The sequence below is a fragment of the Sarcophilus harrisii genome, chromosome 3 (assembly GCF_902635505.1).
Source record: "Sarcophilus harrisii chromosome 3, mSarHar1.11, whole genome shotgun sequence".
In the NCBI taxonomy this organism is placed as follows: Eukaryota; Metazoa; Chordata; class Mammalia; order Dasyuromorphia; family Dasyuridae; genus Sarcophilus; species Sarcophilus harrisii.
Genome location: NC_045428.1, coordinates 595516396 through 595529904, shown reverse-complemented (window position 1 = coordinate 595529904; position 13509 = coordinate 595516396). Strand labels below are relative to the sequence as shown.

General features: G+C 45.0%; 1 protein-coding gene across 1 annotated transcript; it reads left to right on the top strand.

Moving 5' to 3' along the window:
- Window positions 1-10766: 10766 nt before the first annotated feature.
- Window positions 10767-11984, top strand: LOC105750200 (formyl peptide receptor-related sequence 4-like). Its single transcript, XM_012547264.2, has one exon. It carries the CDS (start codon window positions 10767-10769, stop codon window positions 11982-11984), a length of 1218 nt encoding a protein of 405 aa, XP_012402718.2.
- The last annotated feature ends 1525 nt before the right edge of the window (window positions 11985-13509 follow it).

Sequence of the window (13509 nt, the reverse complement as noted above, 5' to 3'; positions counted from 1 at the left end):
ACACACACACACACACTCAGAAGTAAATATAACCAAAATATAAGGAACATGAATGATTCCAAAGAAGAGCTATGAGAAGATCATAGATCTGATAGCCTATTCCTTTGTACAGATGGGAGGTCCAAAAGTGTACTTTACTGCATATATTTTGAGACTTTTAAATCTATTTATCAGCTATACTAATTTTTTTCTCTTCCTTTCTTTTTTGATTTTTAAAATTTTTGTTTGTTAAATGAGGAAATATATTTAGAAGAATTGCACATATTCATCCTATATTGGTGATAAATAAGAGATAGAGGGGAGGGAAAGAGAAAAATTTGGAACCCAAGGTTTTCAAGGGTGAATGCTGAAAAATATCATTGCATATATTTTGAAAATAAAAAGCTATTATGAAAAAATGAAAGTGGTAAAATGTTGTTTGTTAAATGAAATGGCTCTTGAAAGAGGCACAGGAAGAGAGACTAGTGGAAAATATAATCAACATCAATAAAAATGGTTTTTTAAATTTTTATTTAATTTAAAAAATCTGATCATTTTTGATCCTCTGAAACCATGGGTGTACTTCCTCCTCCCACGTCCTAGGGAGAAAGAGTTCAAACTTAAAAGATGTGTAAGAGCCAAAAGGTAAACTCACAGTTCTAATGACTGAAAGTCTTTTTCTCTCTTTGTTGAGAACTCATGAAGTTTTCCTTATTTGTCATGTTCTCCTGGGCTCCAAGCTTCAGTGCCCTTTTGGATCCCAGAGCCAAAACCTTTTCTTTATGAGACATTTCACTCCCTGAAGCTACTTTTCCACAGTGTCTAATTTGCCATTGGTTTGTCTCTCAAATGCTGTTAGCCACTCGAGGACACTGCTAGTTCTACTGCTCCAGGTACCAATGGGATCTCCAGAACTTCTATCCTTTTGGAGTTCACATCATAACTAGTCATTGCATTTCTAACTATTCAGTTTGATGTGCCCTTTCTTTGGGATACCTTCTGTTCCAGAGGGCATGTCTCCCATTCATCCAATTTTTCTAATAACAGTGGAGATGGCTGGTGGGGGAAGGGGATTCAGAGAAAGATAAAAATAGAGGGAAGGGGGCAGAGAAAAATGGAAACCAATTCTTTTTCCCTGAAAAACCAATTCACTCTGCCTGCGATGGTAGGATAGAATCATGTCACTGAGAAACATCGTAACAGCAAGTCCAAAAAAATATAAATGTATTTATATCCCTACCTCATCCCATAATAAATTGTAACAAGATTGTAACAAGACTGAAACATAAAAATATCTATAAAAAGAAATAGAATAATGTTCATCTCAAGTATAGAGAGCAAATGAAAACTGGACAAATTCTGTGGCTTTTTCCACTTCTTTCCCAACTGCCTTCTCCCAATGGAGAACCCCCAGCCTGCCCCAAAGCTGGACAGCTCCTCCCATTTGCTGAGTTGTTGCCTGCAGCCCTTATTAGAAGAAATATCAGAACCAGCCATAGACTGACTTCCCTCCTCCTGGCTTTCTATTCCTATCTCTTCATCTTGCTCCCACCTACTTTCCCTACAACATCCCTTTTCTGCTTCATTTTATGTGCTATCTTCACCTATTAGAATTTAAACTCCTAGACACAAAACAAGAAGCATTTAATAAGCATTTACTATGTGCCAGGCACTGTGCTGAGCACTGGGATTGTTAATACAAGCTAAAATAAAAATAGCCCCTGCCCTCAAGAAGCTTGTATTCTAATAGGGGAAAACAATATCTAAAAGGGAGCTAAAAAGGGGGAAGGAGGACATAATATAATATCCCTTCCACATGATGACTTTATCATAATTGCAAGATCTGAGATGTGTGTGTGTGTGTGCGTGTGTGAGAGAGAGAGAGAGACAGAGAGAGAGAGAGAGAGAGAGAGAGAGAGAAATAATTCTCTTTCTCTGTCTCTCTCAGAGAGAGACAGAGAAAGAGAATTATTTTCTCTTTTTGACTCTTTCCCCCAACCTTGGAATCAGGCTGCTTAGACAAGCAGTGAGAGAACAAAGGACAGTCCTAGTCAAGCTTTTTGAATTCAGGAACTGTCTGTTTTTAGTGCCTGGGGCACAGGAAAACTCTCAATAATTGCTTTTTTTATTTATCTCATTCACTCCCTCCATTACCTTCTCAGCTCCTTCCCCAAAGGAGCTGTCCAGCTTCCACACTGAAGTCTAAAAAGCTTCCCAAAGTCTTATGGTACATCCCACCCTGGAGTTTGGACCGAAAGTCCAACAAATTTTGGAGCTTATTGAACGAGCCAATCTCAGACAATCAGAGTAGATCCTGAATCACACAGCACAGAAAATAAAATAGCAAGAAAAGATTTCCCTTACAGAATCAGGATGTGCATTTAGCTGCCATCCCTGTCCAACCAGCATCTAATTATAAGCCTTAAAGAAAATCCCAAGTACTCACACCTCTTGAGGGGGAAGGGGGAGAGAGGAAGGGGTGAGGGGAGACAACTAGAAGCAGAATAAAGAAATAACACTAGCTTGATGGAGTTTTGTGTTGTCACAGGAAAGACTATGTCTCTGTTTTTACCCACAAAAAAATGGAAAGAGATTTTTTTTTTACCCCACAGATAGGACTTTACATTTATTCCTGGTCTAATGAATAACGCTGCATTGGGAATCAGGGATCCCTGGGTTCAAATCCTACCTGAAACACCTACTAGGTGTGCGACCCTAGGCAAGTCAGTCACCTGTGGATCTCTTTGTAAAATGGGAGGGTTAGACTTGATCTCTGAGTCTCTTCTAATTCTAAATCAGATTAGAGCTCCACAAGCTTTTGGCATCTTTCCCATCATTTTATACTTTGCTTCTCTTAAGGATGCTGTGGCCCAACAATTCTGGCATCCTGATGTTCAAACAGGACAGCCCGCTCCCACTTCTGTGCCCATTTAGGAGCTGGATCACATGTCTGGAACCATGTAGCATCGTGCCTGACACAGAGTAAGATCTTTTTTTTTTTTTTATTAAAGCTTTTTTAATTTTCAGAACATATGCATGGATAATTCTTCAACATTAACCCTTTCAAAACCGTGTGTTCCAATTTTCCCCTTTTCCTCACCACCTCTCCTAGATGGTGAGTAATCCAATATGCATTAAATATGGTCGAAATATATGTTAAATCCAATATATGCATACAGATTTATACAATTATCATGTCATACAAGAGAAATCAAATCAAACAGGAAAAAATGAGAAGGAAAATAAAATACAAACTAACAATAACAAAAAGAGTGAAAATGCTATGTTGTGAACCACACAGACTAAGCTCTCAAAAATGCATGTTCATTAGGGGCAGCTAGATGGTGCAGTGGGTAGAGCACCAGCCCTGAAATCAGGAGGACCTGAGTTAACACTTCCTAGTTGTGTGACCCTGGGCAAGTCACTTAATCCCAATTGCCTCAGGGGGAAAAAAATGCTTCTTGACTGACTGGCTTCACAGTACATAGAAGGCCAAACCTGGACACAAGAAGACTCTTCCTCTTTCTGAGTTAAGATCTGATCTCAGGCACTTACTAGCCGCAGTGGGCAGTTTTTTAACCACTGTCTACCCTCAATTTCCTCCTTTGTAAAGTGAATGCAATAAAGGCCCCAGTTGTTGTGAAGGCTAAGTGAGATGTGTGTATAGTTATAGAACTTTGGAAATCTTAAATAAAAACCCAGTTTTTAATATTATTTTAAAAGATTCTTTTTTCACAGCTGTCACTTCCCAATAACTACAGTTTGAAATTGTTCAGTGTTGAACAAAATCTGAATTAACCACCAGGTGGCTCTCTGTTCAAACTGATTGTCTTGCTCTGTCTGCCATATGGATAACTTTCCAGTCATCTAGAAATAACTTTCTAGCTATCAGAATGAAACCAGCTGGTTCTCCCCACCTTCAAAATGGTGTCTGGTGGCTTTTTCCTCTAGTTCTCCAGTCCTACTCCAGTCCCAGACCTAAATATTAGAATTCAAATTCTACAGATTCAAACTAGAGATAAAAATATTCGAATTTAAAATGGCATTTGTAGTTTGACTTACAACCCCATTCCTTATGGATATTTGAATCTTTCATGTCTTTTTCCTCAGGACCTATAAATTCAGGCACTTGGTATATTGCAATACCCTAGTTTTTCTTTTTTTTTTAATTCAATTGTATTTTTGAAAATTCTTTTGCTTTCACATTACTTTCAGTTTTCAAAATACTTATCTCTTCTACTCCTCCTCTAAGAGAGGAATTAAAGAATTAAATTAAAGAGACATGGAAGGGGCAGTTTAGCAAAAACTGTCAACCAAGTAGAAGATTACACACTCTCATGGCATTCAGTTTTGGGTTTTGTGGCTGTTCTTCCCATTGATGTTGTTGCTGTAATTGTGTATAGTGTTTTCTTGACTCTACTTGCTTTCCTCTGCTTATGTTCATGTAAGTAATCCTATGTATGTCTGTAATCTTCATAGTCATATCCTTTTTTACTAGACAGTAATATTCTATTATATTCGAGTGCCACAATTTGTTTAGTCCTTCCTCAATTTATGAGCATCTATTTTGGTCCCTATTCTTGGCTACTATAAACATGCTGGTGTCTTGTCCATAAGACCTTTGCTTTGAACATTGATCTTGTTGAGCTATATACCTGTGAGTGGGATCTCTGACTCAAAGGGTAAATCTACTTTATTCACTTTTTAAAAACACAATTCTAATTGCTTTCCAGAATGGTTACACCAATTTACAGCCCAACCATCTTATATAATAGAGGAGTTTACTAGATCTATGATTTTACTGCTATAGGGAATCTCTAGATGAGATGTTCTCTGAAACATTTTCTTAGAGACTTTCCTGAAGACCTTAAGTGCCAAAGTCAGAGTCACATCATCAGTATCTGTGTAGGACAGGGCTTGAAATTAGATCTTCTTAGCTTCAAGACTGATTTTCTATCCATTACATATGTGGTTCTCAAAGTGTGGTCCATGGATCTTTGGGGGCTCAAAGATTTTTTAGGGAGTTCATGAGGTCAATTATTTTCATAAGAATTTGTTGGTGGAGAGCTATTATCAACTCTTCATGAGCCCCATTTGGGGTTTTCTAGGTAGAGATCCTGGAATGGTTTGACCATTTCCTTCTCCAGCTCATTTTACAGATGAGGAAATTGAGGCAAAGGCTAAGTGAGTTGTCCGGTGTCAACGAAGCTGGGAAATGCATGAGACTGATTCAAACTCAAGTAGACGAGCCTCCATGTCTGGCACTCCATCTAGTTGACATTATTTTTCTATTCAATATTTCCCTCTTTTCCCACTACATATCTGTGTGAAACCATCTTTTCTTTATTCCAACCAAAACAACATATTGTAGCAGTTTGAAAGCAGAAGAAAATATGAGAATTCAGCTATTTATTATTTAGCTAGATATTAAAGAGATTTGCAAAAATCTATAAAATACTGTCACTCTTCTCACTAATGTTTGGTGTTTCTGATAACAGCTATTTTGGGGAAATAGTTGTTTTCATTAAAATATGTTAGTCCATACAATGTTCTCTTTTGTTTTGCTTTGTTTTGTTTTGCATTCCTTTTCTGTTTTTCTTTTCTTCTTACTGTCTTTTTCAAAAAAAAAATTTAAAAAAAGAATTTGATGCCAAAAAAATGTATTAGTCTTGTCAACAAGTAATGGGTTATATGAGGCAGATAAGTTAATGATGCTGAATAGAGTGTCGGGTCTAGACTAAGGAAAGCCTGAGTTAAAATTTGGCCTTAGGTGTGTTAGCTTAGACGTGTGACCCTCAGCAAGTCACTTACCCCTGTTTGCCTCAGGTTCCTCACCTGTAAAACTAACTGGAGAAGGAAATGGCAAAGCACTCCAGGATCTTTACAAAAAAAGGGGAGATGGGTATCACAAAGAGTAGGATACAACTAAAAATAACCGAACAAATGAGTCTATTATTTTTAATGGAATATTTTTATATTGTATCAGCTTAAATTCTTAATACTGTAAATATCTATAGATATCATCCATATAAATAAAAGCTCTTGAGCGGCATCCCCAATAATTCTTAAGAGTGTGCTGAGATAAATAGATTGAAAATTGATGCATTACACTATGCTGCCCCATAGGCATTATGACTGAGTGTCTTAAGGTAGTAGAATAGGCTCAAATTTTTAAAAACATGAAGTTAAAATCAAATAGTCAATAGAAACTCCTTTAGTCACACCTTCTGATCATACACACTGGCCACTTCTCCAATTTTGGATGGGCATGTTTCCCAAACACATTCTCATCCAACTCATAAAGAGAAAGGGGGAAGAGGCTTTCACTCCTCCCCCAGCTCAAGATCATTAAATTAGGGGAAGCAGAGGAAACAAAAGGAAAATCTGACCCTCTGTCTCAGGGGATGTGGATAAATATTTGACAACAGGTTAGGGGGACAGAAGGCGACATTGTGTGCAGAACGTATTTTAAAGTAAATTTTCTCCATCACTTTTTAAAATCTAGATAATCAACAAAATAATAAATTAAGCCTTGACCTATATGTAACTGTTTGCTCTGAGCTGTAAATGCTCATGCTGAATATTTAACAATCAGCTCAATCTCAAGGGCTTATTCCAGCTGCCTCTAGCAGACTGTAGTTGAATCCTATAGTTGATTCCTAGGATCTATAGGGATTGAGCTGATTTGAGATCACAGTACTGTGGATCCCCAGCACTCAATAAATGAATAATAAATAAAAGCTTATTGAGCTGGCTCAAGAACTGGTCAGTCCTAAGATGCTTCATTCAGCATTCCTGGTTGTGCTTGTTCTTCAAACTGAGGTGGTCATCAACCTTCCAAAAGTCCCAGATGAAGAAAAGAGAGGCGGGGCAGCTGAGCAGCTGGGCAGGGCAGAGGATAGAGCACCAGCCCTGAAATCAAGAGGACCTGAGTTCAAATATGTTCTCAGACACTTAACACTTCCTGGCTGTGTGACCCTGGGCAAGTCAGCTAACCCTAATTGCCTCAAGAAAAAATAAAAAGAGAATCAGAAAGATGAATCCAAAGGACAGTTAGCATGTTGTATGATTCCTCCTATACAGGGCAGCTAGGTGACACAGTGGAGATAATTTGATGTCTGGAGTCAGGAACAGAAAGTTCAAAAATGTCCTCAGATACTAGCTATATATGTGACCCTGAGCAAATCACTTTACCCTGTGTGCCTCAGGTTCCTTATCTGTAAAATGAGCTAGAGAAGGAAATGGCAAATTACTCCAGTATCTTTGCCAAGAAAATTCCAAATGGGGTCGTAACTGAAAAACAAGCCTGAAATGATTGCACAAAAAGGGTCATGGAGATGGGAGAGAAGAGAATGATCTTTTTACTTCCTCAATATTTCAAAATTTATACTGTTAGCTTCCTTCTGTAAATGACTGCAAGTCTAGACAATCTCCTTGAGACATTCACCTAACCACTGCACCACCGAGCTACTCCGGAAATTATTTTTTAAGGGTACAAAATCCCAGGAAAGAACTACTGGCTGAGGTACAAACTTTCACTGCTCAAGAAAATGTTAGTCTTTCCAGGTACTTTTTCATTCTCAAGGACACAGCCCGAATACTTTAATTCATTCAATGGAAATAAGAATTTTAAATCTGGAACAAAAATCTCAGTGAAATCAACTGGTATCATTTTTATGGTTTTTAGGTAGTTTTCAGTTATGTCCCATTCTGACTCCACTTGTTTTCTTGGCAGAAATCTACATGTCTCTAATTCATTTCTCTCCTGAGGTCCAGTTCAGCATCACCAAATATCCCTTGCACATCTCTACTTAGAAGTCTCACCTTGAGTTTTTTGAGTCATTTCAGTCACATCCAACTCTTTCTTTGTGTTCCCATTTGGGATTTTCTTGGCAGAGATACTAGAATGCTTTGTCACTTCCTTCTCCAGCTTATTTTACAGAGGAGGGAACTGAGGAATATAGGGTGAAGTGATTTGCCCAGAATCCCACAGCTAGGTATGTCTGAGGCTGTATCTGAACTCATCTTCCTTTCCGACTTCAGGCCCAGTGCTCATGCACTACAGTACCACTTAGCTGGCCCCTTCTGTCTAGTTTACTCTGCATTAATTCATCTAAGACTTTCCAGTTTTTTCTGAAACCAATCTCATCGCCATTTCTTATAGCCCAATAATATTGTGATGGAATATAATACTCCCAGATTCCAATTCTTTGCCACCTCAAAAAAAACAAAAACTGTAGGATATTTCTGTATATCCTTATAGTGTGTTTGCTTAGGTCTTATCTTTTAAAAAATTTACCCTCTTATTCTTCTTCCCTTCTTGAATTCCCTGTTGAATAAAATGTATTTCTGTTTCCAATTATATTTCTCCCTTTTTAGACTAGTTTGGATGAGAATGAGGATGGAATTAGCTGCTCCCCCCATCTCCTCCTCCTTGTTTGTATAGATGTTTCTTTGTGTACCATAATTATGAGATAATTTCCCCAATTTTCCTTTCCCTTCTCTCTCTGATATATTCCCCTCCCCTTCTCTTTCCATTTTTCTCTTAAGCTCACAAAGACATAATAGAATCACTCCCAGGTTTTCTAATTAGATTCCCTCTATGACCCTTGATAATGATCAGATTCAGAAAGGACACATGTATCACCTCCCCATATTTGAATGTAAGTTTCTATAGAGCTATGGTTTTGTCATGAGAAATGCTCGGAACTCCTCTTTTTTCATTAAAGGTCTATTTTTCCCTCTGGTACTTTGTGGGGTAAATCACTCAAGGGCATAAGCATATATCCTTTATTAGAATTTAGAATTAGAAATATTAGAATTTTTTCTGCCATTATTTATTTATTTTGTTTTTTAATTTATTTATTAGCTTTTCTATCTTCACACCCTGGCATTCCTGCTCCCTTCAAATTTCACCTTAAGTTCAACTGGCTCCAAGAAACCTTTCCCATCCTTCTTAACCTTAATGCTTCTCTCCAAGAGTCTACAGTTTATTCCATTTATATCTTATCCGTTTATGGCTGTTTTCATGTTGTCTCCCACATTAGAGTGGACACATTGAGTTCGAGGATTAATTTTTTGTTGTTTATTTGTTTACTTTATATCCCCGCAGTGTAGCACTGGCCTGTAGTGCCTGGCACAGTAAACACTTAATACTTGGCGATTTAACATTTATTTAGCTCTTGATCCTTCAAATTTTATGATATTGTTGCTATTGTTGTTTAGTCATTTCTGTCCGGTCCAACTCTTCTGGGGTTTTCTTGGCAAAGCTAAGAGTGGTTTACCATTGCCTTCTCCAGCTCATTTTACAGATGAGGAAACTGAGGCAACCAAGTTAAGTGACTTACTCAGGGTCACACAGTACATTGTTTGAGGCTTGGGTTTGAATTCAGGTTTTCTTTCCTGCTTTCAGGTATTCTATCCACTATGCCACCCTGATACCCCTTTATTGTATATGTTATCTTAGCTAACACTTGTGACAGCCTTCTGTGATAGTAGACATGATAGGGATTTTTTTTTCCATTTTACTGATGAACTGATTTTGAATGAGGAAGCAACTTGTCCCAACAGACAAGTCAATTAAAAGTGGAGATAGTGAGTCTCTTCTCAGTTCAAGGCTCTCTCCAGTAGTCAAACCTGACCTATGAAGTCTGTTCTTTGCAGGAAAAAAAGCATCTTCACAGGAAATGGCATGAGATAGCAAGGACAGGACCATGGGGTCAGAGTTCCTCTTTCTGTCCCTTTATCAGATCTGAGCCTGCCCTGCCTGTGTTCACATCTCTTTTTGGCAGCAGCAGGAAAAGTCTTCAGGAGACCTCAGCAATCTGAGTAGAATCAGCACTTCAGGGTGAGCGGGGGCCCTGGGAATTCTGGGGAGGGGGAGGCAGGATGCTCCAGGTGCCAGCCATGGGGCACAGATGCGAAGGGAGGGGCGGGGAGAACATGGCAGCTGGGGTCTCCAAAAAAAGAGATCTGAATCCACAGGCTTTGGTCATGGAACTGGAAGGTACACCTCTGCTCCGCCAGGGTCATACTCTGGGATTCCAATTCCCTGATTACCCAGTCCAACCCTCAGATGGAGAAGCCCAAGATCAGAGATGAGAAATCCCTCACCCAAAGCCATCCAGACAATCAGCAGAAACGTTAGGGCTCCGATTTGTGTCTGCCATCTTCCAGGCTCTTTCCGGGGCTCCATTCCATCTCTAGGAAGGAGACTGCTCTCTCTAAGGTCAACGGTTTACATGTGAACAGAAAACCTCCCAAAGGAGAAACAAATTTCAAATACAAGTTGATTTGGACCCAGAAAGGAAAAAAACCCCTCATTTTAGTATCTATTTGATTTTTCTATAAAATACAATATAAATGTATGTAATTACTGACCATACACATGCACACATGCAGACTCCCTTTAAATGAGAACACAAAAGCGTCAAAGGTTTGTTTTCAGCCTTCAGGGCGTAGACTCGACGTGGGGAGAAATGTTAGAGGGCCTCGTGGGATCTGTCGCAGTCCCCAAGAAAAATGACTGATTTGGGCTTAGTCCCCAGGAGCCGGGAGTGGGTGGAAATCTTCAACGGGCAAGACTCGGTAAGACTCACACCGAGCCCCAAATGAGGCTTCTCACTTTTTCTTCTGGGTCCACTTCCACATGACTTTGCCGAGTATGTTCCTAGATCTTTCTTCTCTAGCACTTCTTTCTATCTCTGGGTTTTCTGTTACAGAACCGTGCCTCGCCTCCACCGGCAACAAACGCCGGCTGGCCGATCCACAAGTGAGCCACAAATAACATGGAGGCCACCTCCCTTCCTCCAGCCAACTCCTCGGAGCTTCCTCCAGCCAACTCCTCGGAGCTTCCTCCAGACCCTGCGGCCGGGGCGAGGCTGGCGCTCCACCGCCTGTTCTTGGTCATCCTTGCGGCCATCTCCGTCCTGGGGGTGGCGGGCAACGGGCTGGTCATCTGGGTGACGGGCTTCCGCATGCCGCAGAGCATCACCAAAGTCTGGTTCCTGCACCTGGCTGTGGCCGACCTGGCCTTCTGCGCCTTGCTGCCCATTAACGTAGCGTTTCTGGCCTCGGGCCGCTGGCCCTTCGGCCGCGCGCTCTGCAAGCTCTACCACGTCTTCACCATGCTCAACATGTTCGCCAGCGTCTTCCTGCTGACGCTGGTCTCCGCCGACCGCTGCGTCTGCATCCTGCGCCCGCTGTGGGCCCGGAACCACCGCACGCCGGCCCGGCTGGCGCTGATGGCCTGCGGGGCCTGGGGCCTGGCCGCGGCCTTCTCCAGCCCCTACCTGGCCTACCGGCAGACCTTCACGCACCCCCGGAGCGGGGTCACCTACTGTTACAACAACTTCAATCCGTGGGCCGAGGGCGCCGAGCGGGCCGCGAGGAGGTACAGGGCTCACGTGGCCGTCAATTTTGTGGCCGGCTTCGCGGGGCCTCTGCTCCTCATCTGCGCCTGCTCGGGCCTCAGCGCGGCCCGCCTCAGGGCCGGGAGCCAGTCCCTGCGGTCCCACCGGCCCTTCCGGGTGCTCGCGGCCGTGGTCGCGGCCTTCTTCGGCTGCTGGTTCCCCCTGCACCTGGTGACCCTCCTGGAGCTGGTCGGCAACCTGGCCGACCGCGAGCCCGGGTGGCTGCTGGACCTGGCCACGCCCGCCTTCGTCCTGGCCAGCGCCAACAGCTGCCTCAACCCGGTCCTCTACTCGTGGGTGGGGCAGCGCTTCCGCCGGCACCTGCCCTGCTCCCTGACCAGCGCCCTGAAGCAGGCCCTGCAGGAGGACTCCAACGGCTGCGGGGACTCGGGCCCCGGGCCGGAGCCCAAGGCGGAGCGCGGGGGCCTTCCGCCCCTGCCCAACCTCCCGCCCGCGCCTCCCCGCGCCGGGCCCCGCCTTCCCCGGGGCCCCGCCCCTTCCCGCCGGGCCCCCCTCCCGCCAGTCCCTTCCCCGCGAGCTCGCCCGGCGGAGACACAAAGTCGTCCATTCCAAGGGGCGGAGGGGCCGAGCTGACGCGGAGGGGCGCGGTCACGTGGCCTGGCCGCCGGGGGCGGCCCGGGCCTGGCACGCGGGGGGGGCGTCCCGGGCCACCGCGGGACAGGACCGGCACGGGCCGGGGGGCCTTCCTGAGCTGGGAAAAGGGCGCGGTCACGGGGCCGCACGCCGGGCGAGGGCCGGTCACGGGCGGGCCTCGCTTCCCTTGTTCCGAGGGGTCCGTTTGCATTTGGGGGGAGGGGCCAAAAGGCCCAGAAATGCCCCAAAAATAAGGGCTTCTGACGGTGATGGTTTCGGGGGGGAGGAGAAGCCGAGGGGGGCAAGGCATTTCCCCGGGAGGTGACTGCCGGCCGGGACGCGCCCAGGCAGGGGCTGCCCGGAGGGAGCCAGGGGAGGGGGGGCGGGCACGTTGGGAGGGGCCAAGGAGAACTGGGACCCCCGACAGCCTGGGGGGGCTGAGGGGGGCGGACGCGCTGGGGAACCCGGGACCCAGGTTGCAGAAGGCGGACTCCGGGCAGGGGCGGGTCCAAATCGAAGCAACCGGGCCCCGGGGTTTGTCTCAGTTTCCTCATCTGTAAAATGGCCCTCTCCTCCAGTATCTGCCTGAAAACGAGTGCCCGACTGGAACTCTCAAGCGAGAAAGGCTCTAACCCGACCCTCTCCAGTCTAGAGGGGGCAGCCGAGGCTGAGCCAGGGCGGGTGAGCCACTGCTGCACTTGAACCCAAGCCCTCGGGCCGCCGGGACCTTAACTCCGCACTTTCTAGGTGAGCCCCGGAGCAGGGACAGGCCGGGCCTGGGGGGGCAGGGAAGGAGAGAGCTCAGCACCCCCGCAGTCCCTGGTGCCCTGCCCTGGCCCTGCCCCCAGGCTCCGCCCCCTTTCTCGGGGGGGGGGGAGGGGGGAGGGACAGTCACGGGGGAGCCGCCCCTTGCCGGGCCCCTTTCCTCTAAAGCAGAAGAGGAAGGGCCGGCAGTCCACACCCGGAGCCCACTTGGGGGGCCATCTCCACTGTCTGGCCAAGGGAATGCTGGGGCGGCTTCTCTAGGGGACCAGCAGACTTCCTGCCGCCTGAAAAGCAGCTTCACTTAAGGAGGGGACAGAGCTGGGTGGTGGGAAATCCGAGGTCAGGACAGGTCCCTGCACTTGTTTCCCTCAGTTTCCTCATCTGTAAAATGAGCTGGAGAAGCATCTCTGCCAAGGAAACCGCAAAGGGGCTGAGAGTTGGGCCTGTGTTCCCAGGGCCCAGCCTGAGGGGTACATGCTTATTTTTGCCCAGGCCGTCCCCCTGAGGAGCTTCCAGCTCTAAAGGTCCCCACGAGGATTCCTTCATTCTCACCCACTCCTCTGGGGCCATGACCTTCCAGTTTGCCCCCAATTCCCTTAATCCCCTGGAGCCACAGAGACAGGGAACGGAGGGAGATTCCCCAGGGGAGGTCACCCCCAGGAGCATCGGGGCTGTGGTCTCTGAAATAAAAGGAAAAATCAAAGAGGAAGGTCCTTTATCGGCCTGCCCTCCCCCCCCAGAACAAGTGACACAAACCCAA

Excerpts from the sequence above, each read along its gene's own strand:
- LOC105750200 (XM_012547264.2), top strand. The coding sequence starts at position 10,767 with ATGGAGGCCACCTCCCTTCCTCCAGCCAACTCCTCGGAGCTTCCTCCA.